The 13,466-nt window shown below is 39.6% G+C and overlaps 1 protein-coding gene across 3 annotated transcripts in view; it reads left to right on the top strand.

The window, feature by feature from the left end:
• The first annotated feature begins 294 nt into the window (after positions 1 to 294).
• LOC105689444 (ankyrin repeat and fibronectin type-III domain-containing protein 1) overlaps positions 295 to 13,466 on the top strand; it is a 50,363-nt gene continuing 37,191 nt past the window's right edge. The window contains exons 1-2 of one of the 3 annotated variants that reach the window (XM_020854207.2): positions 295 to 700; positions 1,471 to 1,607. In XM_020854207.2, the coding sequence (XP_020709866.2) occupies positions 692 to 700; positions 1,471 to 1,607 (146 nt within the window). In that variant the 5' untranslated portion in view covers positions 295 to 691. Of the gene's footprint in view, positions 1,008 to 1,470; positions 1,608 to 13,466 lie in introns of all 3 variants that reach the window. The other 2 variants (XM_020854208.2, XM_048651386.1) reach the window with 2 other exon arrangements.

Raw genomic sequence — 13,466 nt, 5'->3', positions numbered from 1 at the left:
GTCGATAGTTCGGACAATTGTCGGCGAACCCGCGAATATAATCGACTCCAAATTTCACCGTTCATTTGAGCAGAAACGTTCTGCAATACGTTATCGCATTTGGTTAAATTGCGTTTTCGATAACTTATGAGGTTAGCGGTAGTTCATAGATGAAACGTGGGATTAAACGTTCGTTTGTATAATTCCAGGGTCTATCCAAAGTGCCGAAACTCCTAGCAAATTTTTCGGAGTTGGGTGCGACAACTCTCGATCGATGAGCCCCCCGCGGAATACGCGACGGAGTCGAGCGAAGTCAGTCGGTGGTCGGTCGTCGCGTCGTCCGCATCGGCATTGGCTGGTTGCGTTAGCACCCCGTGTTCGGATTGCCTAGCCGATTTTTCAAATCAAACGAGAAGGAGAAAATTAATTCATACAAATAAAATCGCTCGATTGCGAAAGAGAAAAATATCTGATATAAATTCACGTACTCCATGAGTTGTCATAGGCGTTTTTCAATGCCACTGAACTACACGATAGTTTTCGATTGTATTTCATATGTATCGTAAAAAGAATTGATTTCATATCGAGGATAAAATATACACCGATCGTTGCATTGATGTGAAACTTGTGCTTTCACCACCCCTATATTGTATGATACGTATAATACCTCTGTGGTCATTCCGATTAAAAATACATATGTGATTTCGTATACATGCATAAGGTACTTATACACACGACGATTCACTTTTATCGTTATTCCAATATAACTTTTATAATGACCCTAAGAAGTAAGTAATGGGATCCTCAGGGGGCTGAAACTTTTCCGGCGTACATGCGTATATTTGTCGTGTTTTCAGTCAGTAGTTGTTATACGTAAGTGTATACGGAATTAACGCGTCATTTCTCGGGTATCCCTATAGGTACACATAGACTCGTACCTATACAGGCATACGTAACATGCCCGCCTTCATGCATTTCAACTCTTAGTTATCACTGCAGTGAAGTTAAACGGCTCAATCGACGGAACGGTTGGTGAAAACAATTTTTATAAATCTGTTTTTTTCTGCCATGAGTCATTGCGATAATATTTTGTGATTGGAATCACCGTAAAAAGAAAAAAAAAAAAAAAAATTATTCATATCTACAATACTCCGAATAGAAGAGAGAATATAGGTAACGTAATGAGAAAGATCGAAGAACACGAATACAAAGAAAAGAAACACAAAAAATAAGCAGCGAAGTAAATGAAAAAACTGGTGAAAAGTTGGAGTTGATTTCAAAAATAGTTGAAATTCGACAAACGCACTGTACGGTACAATCGTAACAGTCCCGACGCCGTTGGTCTCCTTCTGCAATAACCGTGCAACATAAAAGTCGTTTCCGTATAATCTTTCGAATAAAACGTAATCTCGTTCGATATAATTTACCTAATAGATGATTCCAAGCAGTTACCGTTAAATGATTAAGTAAGTTAAAACTGTGATTGCCAAGGTGTTGGGTCGAATAGGACGAAGGATGTCGAGCGGCGAGAAGGCTTCACCGAGTCTTACGATCGACCGAGCCGCCTTTCTCCTTCTCAGAGTCAAGAAGGCCTTCAAGAAAAAGAAGCAGCAGCGCAAGGAGAAGAGGTAGATTCCGATGCCAACCCTTCAATTCCTTCAATTTTAGTTCGATCCGACTTTCAAACAGCGGTATATAGGCAACGCGTATAATTAACAACCAGTCGACTTTTATATCGGTCAACGTTATAAGGTGTATATAGATATATATATAATTTAAATTTTATTTTCCACCGTTTTTATTATTTACCCTTTCTTTCGTTCGCCAGCTTACTACACCGTCGCGGTAAATACATAAAAGACCCCCGGCGGAGCAGCCTAGATTGCCAAGGCAGCGATTAACCCGTCTGTTTTCGTTTCCGGGCAAACTTTTCCTCTCCGCGTCTTCTGATTTATCGGTTGCTCAAGGAAAATCAACATCCATTCTTTCGAGAGCCCCTCGCCGTTCTCGGGGTTGGATTTTATCACTGGGTCACCGCGACATTGGTAATCCCATCGTAGTCCTAAAGCTACCGATGCCTTCCGGATTTTCTACGCGTTCGTCTACAACCGGTCACCGGACGTACGTGTGACGTCGCTCCAGCTAGACTTCGGTCGGGTTTCACTTCGGTGATGTTTTTTTCGCCACTTTTTTTTTCTTCTCTTCTTATTCGTCTTTTCGTTCGAAGGTCAATTCGAGGACGCGTCCCCTGAAATTAAGACTACTCACCAAACGAGAGAAACGAGTATAGTATCTGTATAGTTGCCTCTGGCAAAAATAAGTGACTGTCATTGATTGATGTGCTTTCATTTTCTTCCAACCCATCTTTATGTGGGATCTCATGCGAGATCCCATCGTAATATTAGCATCATATCATTATTCATGTATAGGAAAATCTGCAACGACAATAGGAACGATAACAATAATCTAGGAATGCCCGTATTGTGTTCGAAGAATTTCTCTCCACAAGCGCCCCGGAGGGTTCGTATTTTGGAATTTGTATACCGTCGCGAAAAGGAATGGAGATTTATACTTGTTTGCGTATACGTTGATATCGCGCACGTAGATCGAGTACACAAACATACCTTACGCGCGTAGGCAATCTATTCCCGCATAGATGGTCTTCTGGACGTGGTCCAAGAAACTACGTTTGTTATACCCGTTCATGAATATCACCTTCGGTATAGGTATACAAAACACCCCGTTTATATTTCTCGAATGTACGCGGTTTACATCGGAAATAATTTAAGGCCGGAATACTCCCCTCGAACTCTGTTGTGGTCAATTAATTTTTACGAGTTTTAACAGTTTTGTTTTTCAAATTACATCGTTTTCCACCACTTTACGTGCAGATGTATACATATACACGCGTTGACGTATGTACGTACATTGTTTACAGAGGGAATCGAATGAATAACGTTCCCGAGTCAACGGGCACTGCAGGGGCACATCGGATTTGGTCCACCGATATTGTTTGTTATTACTTTATACCAAGTTTGATACTTTTCACCCGTAGAACAATTCTCGTTTAATATCCCTCGAGCCGTCCCCCCTTTTTCTCACCCTCCCCCTACCACGAGCTTTTGTGATTTTGTTAAAATTAGGATCTAACCATCTCGCATGCTTTTGTTGTCGACCTATACATACGATGAAAGAGCTTTAAAGCTTGTTTCTCGAAACTGGTATATACAAATATAATTAACTTACCCCGACTGCGGGCTTTTTTTTGCCATTTTGACGACGGATACTGATTTACTAATCATTATATAATCAAACGCAGTATTTTTCGTGGTTACTTACTTGATACCAATTTTTCACCGTCTTATTTAATATCAACGTAAGCCTGTGATTCTTTTTCTCTGCACATTTTCTATTTCTGGAGAATGATTACAATTATTACACGAAAACGCATGCCAACTGACAATGTTTTCGCGATATTACACCGCGCGTAATAACACGGTGATGAAAATTTTCGGAAGGGTGGAAAATCCATCATACCTAATAGCGAGTTACGAATCAGAAATTAACGTTCGAGAAACTGTACTCGCGGAATCGCAGGTTTTAGAGGGTGTATAAACGTTTTTGACGTAAGAAAATGAGGCAGGTAAAATAACGTAGAGCGACAAGCGGAGGGTTTCGCGGTTATCGGTAATCGATGCGGTTATACTATATATCAATTGACGTTCGTTAGTATAATCGCAGCGTTAACTAAACCATCTCAAATAATAATCCAGGTGTTCCGCCCACTTTGAAAAAAAAAAAAAAAAAACCCGTATTATATCTAATAACCAGGTATAGAGGTAAGCCCCCCCGTAAGCCAACCAACGTCGATAAAAGTAAAAATCCCGCCGTCGCCTTCCAAAGTATTGTGAAAAAAAAAAAACAACGTTATCGCACCGTACTGTAATAGCGTGTAATGCATTACATATGTACATAACACAGATATTCGACCGATGAATTTTAATGCAACGAAATTTTCGTCGGAGATTTTCGGGTTATCGCGAGTACGTTTACGTACACTCAAACGTACGTATACGCACAGGTGAATTACAACGTGCGTGTGCACAGAACCAATAACCGTGTTCCAAGCCGCTCGGTTACGTGCATAACGTACTTTCGCGAAGTGAGTAATTTATGGGATCAACGATTACAGGAGTTGCTTTAGCGGATATCGATTTACAAGCAACGTAACGAGAAGCTCGTTTTATCGCTATATGTATTTATACGCGATTATTTATCCGTGCCGTATTAACGATTCAACGTTCGCGTGTGTGTCGTTATATTCGAGCGTTAATTCAACGAACGAATTGCACGCGTATAGCATATAACGACACAGACGACGAATTCCTAAATGCGAACTACGATGAAATGAAAATTTATTTTATACTTACGTACGGGTACGGTGTGTTATACGAGCGTATTACAATTACGTACGTAATATTGCGTACGCGGATACAATATTTATATCTTCCCTTATACATATTGCTCCGGGCAATCAAACCGCGAGGGAAATGTCCGCGGAGTTTATATTTTTATAGTAGACGCTTCGACGTAAACGAAATGAAAAAGGGAAAGAAAAATTTTTCTAATATAAAACATCGAGGAGTGCCCGCACCGTCGCTACACATGCGATACAGTTGGAAATATGAGCTCTTCGATTTCTGAGCTGAAAAGTATCCACCCGCGATATATCTCAAAAGTTCGATCCAATCAGCCGAAATAGTGATTAATTGATTATCGCTTAGTTTCGGATTGAAAAGTTTTTCTCCCACAAACTTTCACGCTGTTCGAAAAAGAAACGATTAGTTTTCCGGTCGGAGAACTCATTTTTTTTCCCTTATTCAGGTTCAATCGGATAAAGATGTCGTTCCACATCGTATGTAACGATATTCTTTTTTACCTCAGGTGGATGTAATTAATTTTGATTTTTTTTTTGTATCGTGGCTAAAATGAACCCAGAATAGCGGTATTTTCGTACTCTCGAATGTACCCGTTCGCCATCCATGTATGCGAGTATACTTGTAACATGACGTCATTATAATGTGTACATAAATGCGATTAAAACAAATATTAATTCGATCAAACGCAATATGCGTGTTATGTAATATAAAATAATAATTCCAGACGGTCAAGTCTGTCGGTGATTATTAGTAAGTTGAAATAGAAGAACATGTTGGGGGTGGGCGACGGGGGTGCAAAACCGTCGTTGAAACGTCTCATGAATATTCCACAGTGTTTCCTAGCGCGGTCATGGAATAACGATGAAGCTTTTAATATGAAAACTCACTAGAGATGCGATAGACGTTCATTGTAATCTTCAAATTATAACCAATATTTAACAATTTTAATCATCGACGCCATGATTTTGTGTTAAATAACTAATTATTATACAAGATAATTATCGAATATTTTACATAATTACCCAATTAATATACCTATGTATTTTGTATCGCGCGCACACTTCGCAAATTTTCGCCCATATATGCCACGTTCTCCTGAACGTGTCCGTACCAAATATACGGCGGACGAACGACGCACCAGAGACAGAACATTGATGAATTTTCATTACTATCATTGTATTTTTTCACGTGTTTTACATATACGTTACGCAAACGGGCATAATTTTCAAATATCGAATGAAATCTAGATTCCTCTATTCTACACGGCGAAAAATACAGACGAAAAAATACGTTTACCCGACGCAGGATTAATCGACGCGGCGGTCTACGTCTACTTCAATTTTTTTTTTCTTGTTTTTTTCTCTTTTATTTTGGTGTAATATTTGCGTTTCAATCCGCTCGATTTTCATTTTGATTTATTTATTTATTTTCACCCACCCTGGATCCGGGTTGGTTTTTAATTTCAATATGAAACGAAATAGGTACGTAACTATATGATATTTCACGTCGGATATCGCGACGAATGACAGACACGATTGGGATAGGGCGTGTTCGATGAATCATGTTTTTGTTTTATGTTCACCGCCGTAGACCACATCGATAATTTTGAGCGAGCTTTGGGATTTAATTATGGGAGGATGCAGGTGAAAGTTGCGTGTTATCTGCTGACAACGAGTTGACGCGATGATTCGGTTGTATTAGGTACAGGTACTGTACGGGGCGTGTAGAAGAGGTTTGCGGCTTGTCACTTGATTGCTTATTCGTTGAGTAAATAGTCACGTTTGCATAGGCATGGAATTGCCCTTTTCGCTCCGTCACCCCCTCCCCCTCTCTTATTTCCTTCCTGTATAAACTTATTGTTAGCTGTCAGGTTCACGGACTTACAATTAGTCGTGAACTCTGCCGGAACTTGAGGGGTGGTTGCTACCAGCAATGGTGTGTTTAATTTATTTATACAATTTATGCCGTACAATAATGTTTCAGAAATTTCTCTTGCTGCCGTAAAATGACTCTAGAATATTACCGTCTGCATCCATTTTACATTACACAGCTGATTAAGGTAGAAATATTCTTTGAACTGTAATCTACATAAGTGTTTCCAGCTCACTGTGACGATGAGCCAATCGAATGGCGTAAAAAAAACTAAATTAATAAAAAAGCGAACCGTGGTTGGAGCTTAAATACTGCCGCTGAGTAATGGCTCCTTATTAAACGAGGGCGCAAATACCTGTTTTTTTTTTTCCAATCTAATTTTACTTTTTTTTTTCTTATTTTATTTTACGTTTTTTTCGCATGATTTTATTCGGAGAAGAAAGGTAGGTAGGTACTTGATGTCACAATTAATTCACTTGTGGAACCACCGAAATAATAATTTATGGAGAATCGAAATCAACGGTTTAAATTAACGAGGCAAGTCGAGGGTCTAGACCGTCGCCATTCTTATCGGTCGATTGTTAATTTGATACTTTATATATATTTTGTAAAAAAAACATACCTTACAAACTAGGTAATAGAAATTCGAAGAGTCCTTGAATATCTGCTGCATCTTATCACTGCAGTAAACGTTGTACATACGTAAATACATAAGAGGGTGATGTGGCGGATGTTCTATAAAAAATATCACCTCAAAGAAAGAGACGCCCCCGCGATTATGAATATATCCACATAGCTAGACGACACGCACATCCGTTGCATGACCGAACTAACCCTCCTGCACTTCACACGATTCCCCTTTGATGCGTTCATGTTGTCTGAGAAAAAGGTAAATAATATTTTATACGGAGAGGTTAATCCTTCAATGAACAACTAATTTTTCATGGGATACACATGGTCGATTATGAGTACCCGGTTATGTAGTTTATTTTTCAATCTTGCCTAGGCGGATTGAAATCAAATAATGCAATTAATTTTACACGGTTCACGCTCCCTTGAATTTGGACAAGGAATTCAACGCGCGTCTTTGTTTCTGTAATTTATCGGATTTCGTAATTGATGATTATGAATTATTCAAATAAATTCGCTGTCCTTGCAATTCGTATTATAATTGGTTTGTTTTTTTTTTTTTTTTAATGAAGAAATTCTGGTTACATCACATTTTTTGATTTTCTTCTTCTTTTTTTGGTTTGTATGACGCACTTGAACACTACGCAAGAGTGACTTTTGCACTTTCGAGTATTATGTGTTGGGTGAGTCATCCCAGACTCCGAGAACGCAAGGAATTCGTTTCAAGTTTTCTGCCCAGTCAACGCTACGCAGACGAGAAAAATGGGAGAAGTGAGAAAAGTCGACTCAAAAATACAGCCAAGTCGAGCGAAGGTTGAGCGCATATTTGGAAAAACTCACCCCGTATATGATCGTCACGCTTTGAAATGCACGTTACATATTGCACCGCATAACGAGGACGCTGCACTCGAAAAGCACATATACCTTGTATCCGCTACCTCAATTTTCGCATTTAATTAACTCCATTTAGAAATTTACGCTTCCACTGCGCGAGCTTGTGCTTTCAATTTGACAACCCTAGGTCATGGTAATTATCTCCTCAAAGTTGCCCCATTAATTACACAAGATTTTAGATCCTCGACTTGACGCTCTTTATTTCTCTTGACAAAGTAGCGAATAATTTTATCAAGATGATCATCAATTCCGAAACAAATTTCGGAGTAATAACTACCCCCAGCCCCTGTATCCTCTTCTCCAAATTCGCCCGATTCTCATAGACATAAAATATAGCTACCGGTGCAGAAATTCGGCAAAAAAAAAGATGATCGTGATTTGATTCCAACTTCCGTTTCGCGAAAGCCCAACCCTCCGAATTTCATGGGAATTAGAATTCAATCGAGCGGTGCTGCGACTGAGAAAATTTCGCCGTAGATTACTCGACGAGTCTCGGTAGACGGCTCTCGTGTTCCAACGGCTGTCCAAAGTTCTCGTACGCATACACAAATAGTTCACTAATTACGAAAGCTATGTTGTATACGAATTTGTACATATGTACCTAATGTAACGAAGTTTGTCCGTGTAGAGGGATGCCCGGTCCGATGTTTGCGTCTCGACCCTACGCAGAGGGGAGCGGATGCCCAGAGCTTAATATTCTTGGGGTGTATCTCTTCTACGCGTCGCATAAACGGCATAGCTGAGGGAAAGCTTTCTCAGCTTCTCCCGACCACCTTCGAGTTCCTCTTCTCCTATACTTCTTCTCTCGACCCTGTTTCCCTACCTCTACCATTACGGCTCTGCCTTTTAACTTTATCTTCTCTTTCGGCCCCCACCGCCTTTACCTTCATCAACGATTTTCTGCCCTTTGCTCTTTGCAGCCGTGTTATACCATCTTTTACCGACTATTCGCAGTACCACCTTACCTATTTCCTGACTTTTTCTTTTATTCCATTCCGACTTTATTACACGTGTATGGGAAGATCTATGTTCTCTTTGTCTTCGTAGATATTACAAATTGCTCTCTCTCTCCGCCAGCGTTAGAAAGAGATGATTCAATGGCTGCATTTCACTTCTACAATTATCTTTGCTAGAAAAATGTTATCCACTCGCTTCCGATTAAACCTTTTATCGGCCCATATATTCTGCTTTCGAAGTATTCGCCATTGTTTTTTTCCCCCGTTATTTTTGTTATTTTTTCGGAAGGAAGTTCACCCTGTGAACCATACTTCCGAGTAGAATGAGTATAATATTCCCTGTTTCAGTTTCGTTCGATTTAAGGAATATCGAATTAATTTTGCGATGTAATATTGCGCTAGTCCTCTCTCTTGTTCTCCCAGAAATTAGGTCAGGTTGCACGGTGTGGATCATCACAAGTTTGTTGATAATCAGCTAACCATGTTTAAGCTTTCAATTAGTTAGTGCGGGTATATCGACTTACTCTCATCTGACGCTGGTATGAATATTCCGAAAAATTAAGGGCGTTGTTCTTTCGCGCAGGACGGAACGAACGTTCGTAAAATTTTCATCTTCCCGTCCGTCGGCATACCGGGTGCTAAAAGCTGTGTAACATCCTATCTTTTAGCCCTATATCGGGAGTTGAGGAAAATCTTTCACACGTGAAAAACGCGGGCTCATTGAATGGGAAAAAAATCGTGCGCCATCTGCGACGTTGCTGATGTATTACTATCGGGAAATCCTATAGTTTTTATCACCTAGAGTCACATTACATAGAATCCGACCGGAGACATGAACTTTCAAAGATCGTACGATCGCGGGAATGGACTCCATGTGAAAATGACGACGAGGTTTTCTTTAGAACAGTAAAAATCAAATTATAACATCTCAATGTTACCCATAAGATCGCATCAAACGCCGTAATTTTTTTCTCCTTTAAAATTTCCGAGTAATTCAGTCTCGACTGTTTTCATAAGAACTCTATTAATCGGCCATATTTTAAAATTAGAGACGTTTGATTGGTTTCCCCGGCATGTCTCCATCGGAATTGCAATGAAATTATATGTATATTTCCACAGTCTGGCGCGACGGCGTGAGTCTTTTTTACATCTCTCCGTAATCGTCCGCCCGAAGGTCGGGCCTCACTACTGACGAGTCGCGTCGGGCGGCCCGCCCGAGGCGCGTGTATTACTACTTGCGGTTTGTCCGACCGATCGACCGTCCGACGAGTCGTTGGTCCTGACTACTGGCTCGCGTTCTTATCCCCGGTAGCAGACCAGCGGCAGGCGCTCATTTGGTTACTCCGCACAAACGCAACGCAACGCAACGCAACGGCGTTCGTTTATTCGATACTTCTCCAATGCAAATAACGAAGAGCCTTAAAATTGGTATTAACTAGACGAGCCGGTGTACACCTAATGATGTATTCGATCCATGTTTAGTTTCGATTTCCACTGCCCATTAAAATATTTAAAGGTATACACAGCAGAAAATAATGCGTTCTTCTGGTATACGTACGGTATATAATAAAGTTTATTACGGTAGAATCGGGTAAATCAATGAACGTCGGGCTTGTGAGGGATTAATAATTTACTACGGATACTATCTTATTGTATAGATATATATCCTTGCGTATACGTCTACGTTTCTTTTCTTTTTTCATTCAATTCGCGTTCCCAGATGGATGTTATAGAAAAAAAAAGAAAAAAAAAAAAATCCTCGGAGAACGGCATTCGTCTACTCGAATAGGCCAATTACTCCGGTTCAATACGCCTTCAATCAGAGTCAATCTCAACGACGAAATAATATTTTATTCCAGAGTATAGTATTTGAAAAAAACGGACGATCGGTCGTTGACGATTCCACATGCCATACCTTCGCAATTATACAAATTTTATTCGCTCGCACGTTAACTTTTATATCTCGATTTTAATTTGTTTTTTTTTTTCTCGTTTTGTATCGATTAAAAAAGCGATCACACGATATCCGGTTATTATTTTATTAATAATTGCAATGATCGTTATTTTCATTCCTTTGAATTTTGAGGACGCCCTGGATCACCTGGCAATTCAGACTTCGATAAGCCGAAAGAGATTAGTCGGGAGGATCAAAGAAAGGCCAACCACGCGATGCGGTTAATTAATTTCTCAACGAAACCTCGAGATCCTCAGGGTAACGAAGACGACGAGTTATTAATTGCTATCCCCCTCTTCTTACATTTCATCGCAAAAATTACCTCCACAATCAAAGAACTTCTCCTTCCGTACAATCTCCACTAGGTTTTATATTCTTGAACGAAATTAAGGACCAAAAGAAAGGAGAACAGCCAACGCCATACTCGCGTTCGTTCTCCTGTTTGAGTTCTGAACCCAACGTTGATTTTCTACAAAACTCTAAATTTTCTCTTTCCGCTTCCGAAAAAAATACAATACATTATACGATCAGCTTTAGTTCTTTGTTTCCCAAATTTTCATCGATCTTCCGGCTGGCCGTGACGGACGAAGTAAAGTTTAACACGTTGCTCTAGTTCGTTTGTTTATTCGCAGGTTGTGTCACCGTTCGCAGAATTTCCTCGTGGATGTTTTTGAGCCAATTTCTTTTGGCGTGTATGAAACTGGAATTTAGAATTGAGTTTGTAGAGTTTCTTTGATCATCTGTGACTTGGAAAATTTCTAGACTGAATAATTAACCAGCGTCAAGATGGCGGTGTACATTAACTACTCATTTGAATTGTTACGACTATTTGAAAAAAAACTCGACGAAATTCACAGAAAATAATATTACAGCTTGGGAAAATAAAATGAAAGTCAAGTGCGATCTCTTTTCTACTTTATTTCAACCTAATCTAACCAAATTCATGTCAGAATAATAAAATGAAAAAAAAAAAAAAACATAAAAAAAATTCAAAGAAAAATGTCCTTTTTACGCACGACGTTCGTGAGAGCGTTTTTGCGATTACTTTTCAATTTTATCTATCCGTGTCTCGTCTTACATTTTATTCGAACACTTATAGGACGATAATAATAGAGGAACAATCATGTCGGAGCCGTAAAGCATTGCTTATCTATAAAGCTAAAATATTACGTCTCAAATGGGGAAGACTTCAAGTTGAAAATACGAGCTGGGTTTACTCTGCAGTTTTCACGAAGCTTTTTATCGATCCGATCGTACATTTTCTCTCTCTCTCTCTCTCTCACTCTCTTTTCATCCCACAACCAGTCTATCGAAGTTTGGAGCGTAGGGTTCAATGCTACGTTATTATGCCTTCCCTTAAATATTCTCTCGCATGTTGTTCGACGGGAGAAGGGTTTGTTCGACTGTCGAAATGTTTCTGAGCGGCAGAGAAGGGTAAGGGGGATAAGAGTGAAGATTTCGGGAATACAAACGTATTTGATTAGATTTGTTTACTCCCTCTCCTACTTTCACCTTCAAAGCCTTTCGTCGGGTGGGTACACCATTTTCGTGAAAATTGCAGAAAGGTTTGTCAAATGGTAAAAGAGTTAGACATGGAGCGATATAGAGGTATACGTATATACATGTAGAAGATCATAAGTATGGAGAAATGAATATACAGAGTATACAAATGGAAATAGGTAAAGTTAAATGTGTGTAAACACGGTCGCGGTATCTGCGCCTATCCATGCGCATGTAAATATATTCATTCGGTTTAATACGAGCCTCGTTGATAAGGGAAAAATGAAAAAAGGAAACAGAAGGAAATCGATGAATAAATAAATAAAAAAAATATCTGCTTTAATTCGAGAAGCCATCCATTTTGAGTGATTACGGGTTTGACGGTTTTGGCTTATTGGTGTTATACTTACTCTCGTCATAATCGGACCTCGCGTCTAAAATTTATCGCTTAATCCGCGTAAAAATTAACGCTGAGCAAACTCCACGATTACACTTGAGATATATGTATAAGGCGGTGCCCCACATATGGTACGGTGTACGAGAGGTTGGTTTTTTCATTTCCAACACCTGCTATAAATCGTTTATTTTATTTATGCGTCAATCTTGTTCGCTCTTGTTTCCTTTTACGTTGATACGAAAGTTTCGTACCCTTCGATAAATTGAATCCACATTCCTATAATGAAATAAAAACTCGCGTTCATCATATCATGGTGAAAAAAATTGATGCGCCTAGGCTACTTTGTGTCTAGCAACCGAAACAAAAACCCCCGAAAAACTAGCTTAGCAACGAACGATCGGAGAAAATCCAATTACGAGATCAAAGTCTCGAGCCACGCCCGATCGACCGAGAAGCAGCTAGTCGCGTCTACCTTCGTCACACGGTGCTAATGGAAATTCGTTGAATCTAATGTCAATTAGCGTCTTACCTAGCTTATATACCGACGAATCAAAATCGTCACGCCCCCGTCATGCTCATGTGCGGAGGACACATTTTATCTAGTGCTATTCATTTTTAATGAAATCAAAGAGAGTTTATTGAATTATATCTAATGGATATAAGTACATCAATTTGTTTACTTCCCCGTACCCCCCTCGTATATTCAGACATTTTTCAAACAAGGTTGGCGCAATCATTTTCACGAATAATTTTTTCCCCTCGAGGTCATCAAAAGACGAAATTATGATAATGCCCACGCAAATGATCGCCCTTGACCTCGCATGAGACCGTAGTTGATTCTTCGT

This window comes from Athalia rosae, chromosome 2 (assembly GCF_917208135.1).
Source record: "Athalia rosae chromosome 2, iyAthRosa1.1, whole genome shotgun sequence".
In the NCBI taxonomy this organism is placed as follows: domain Eukaryota; kingdom Metazoa; phylum Arthropoda; class Insecta; order Hymenoptera; family Athaliidae; genus Athalia; species Athalia rosae.
This window is presented reverse-complemented; position numbering and strand designations above follow the sequence as displayed.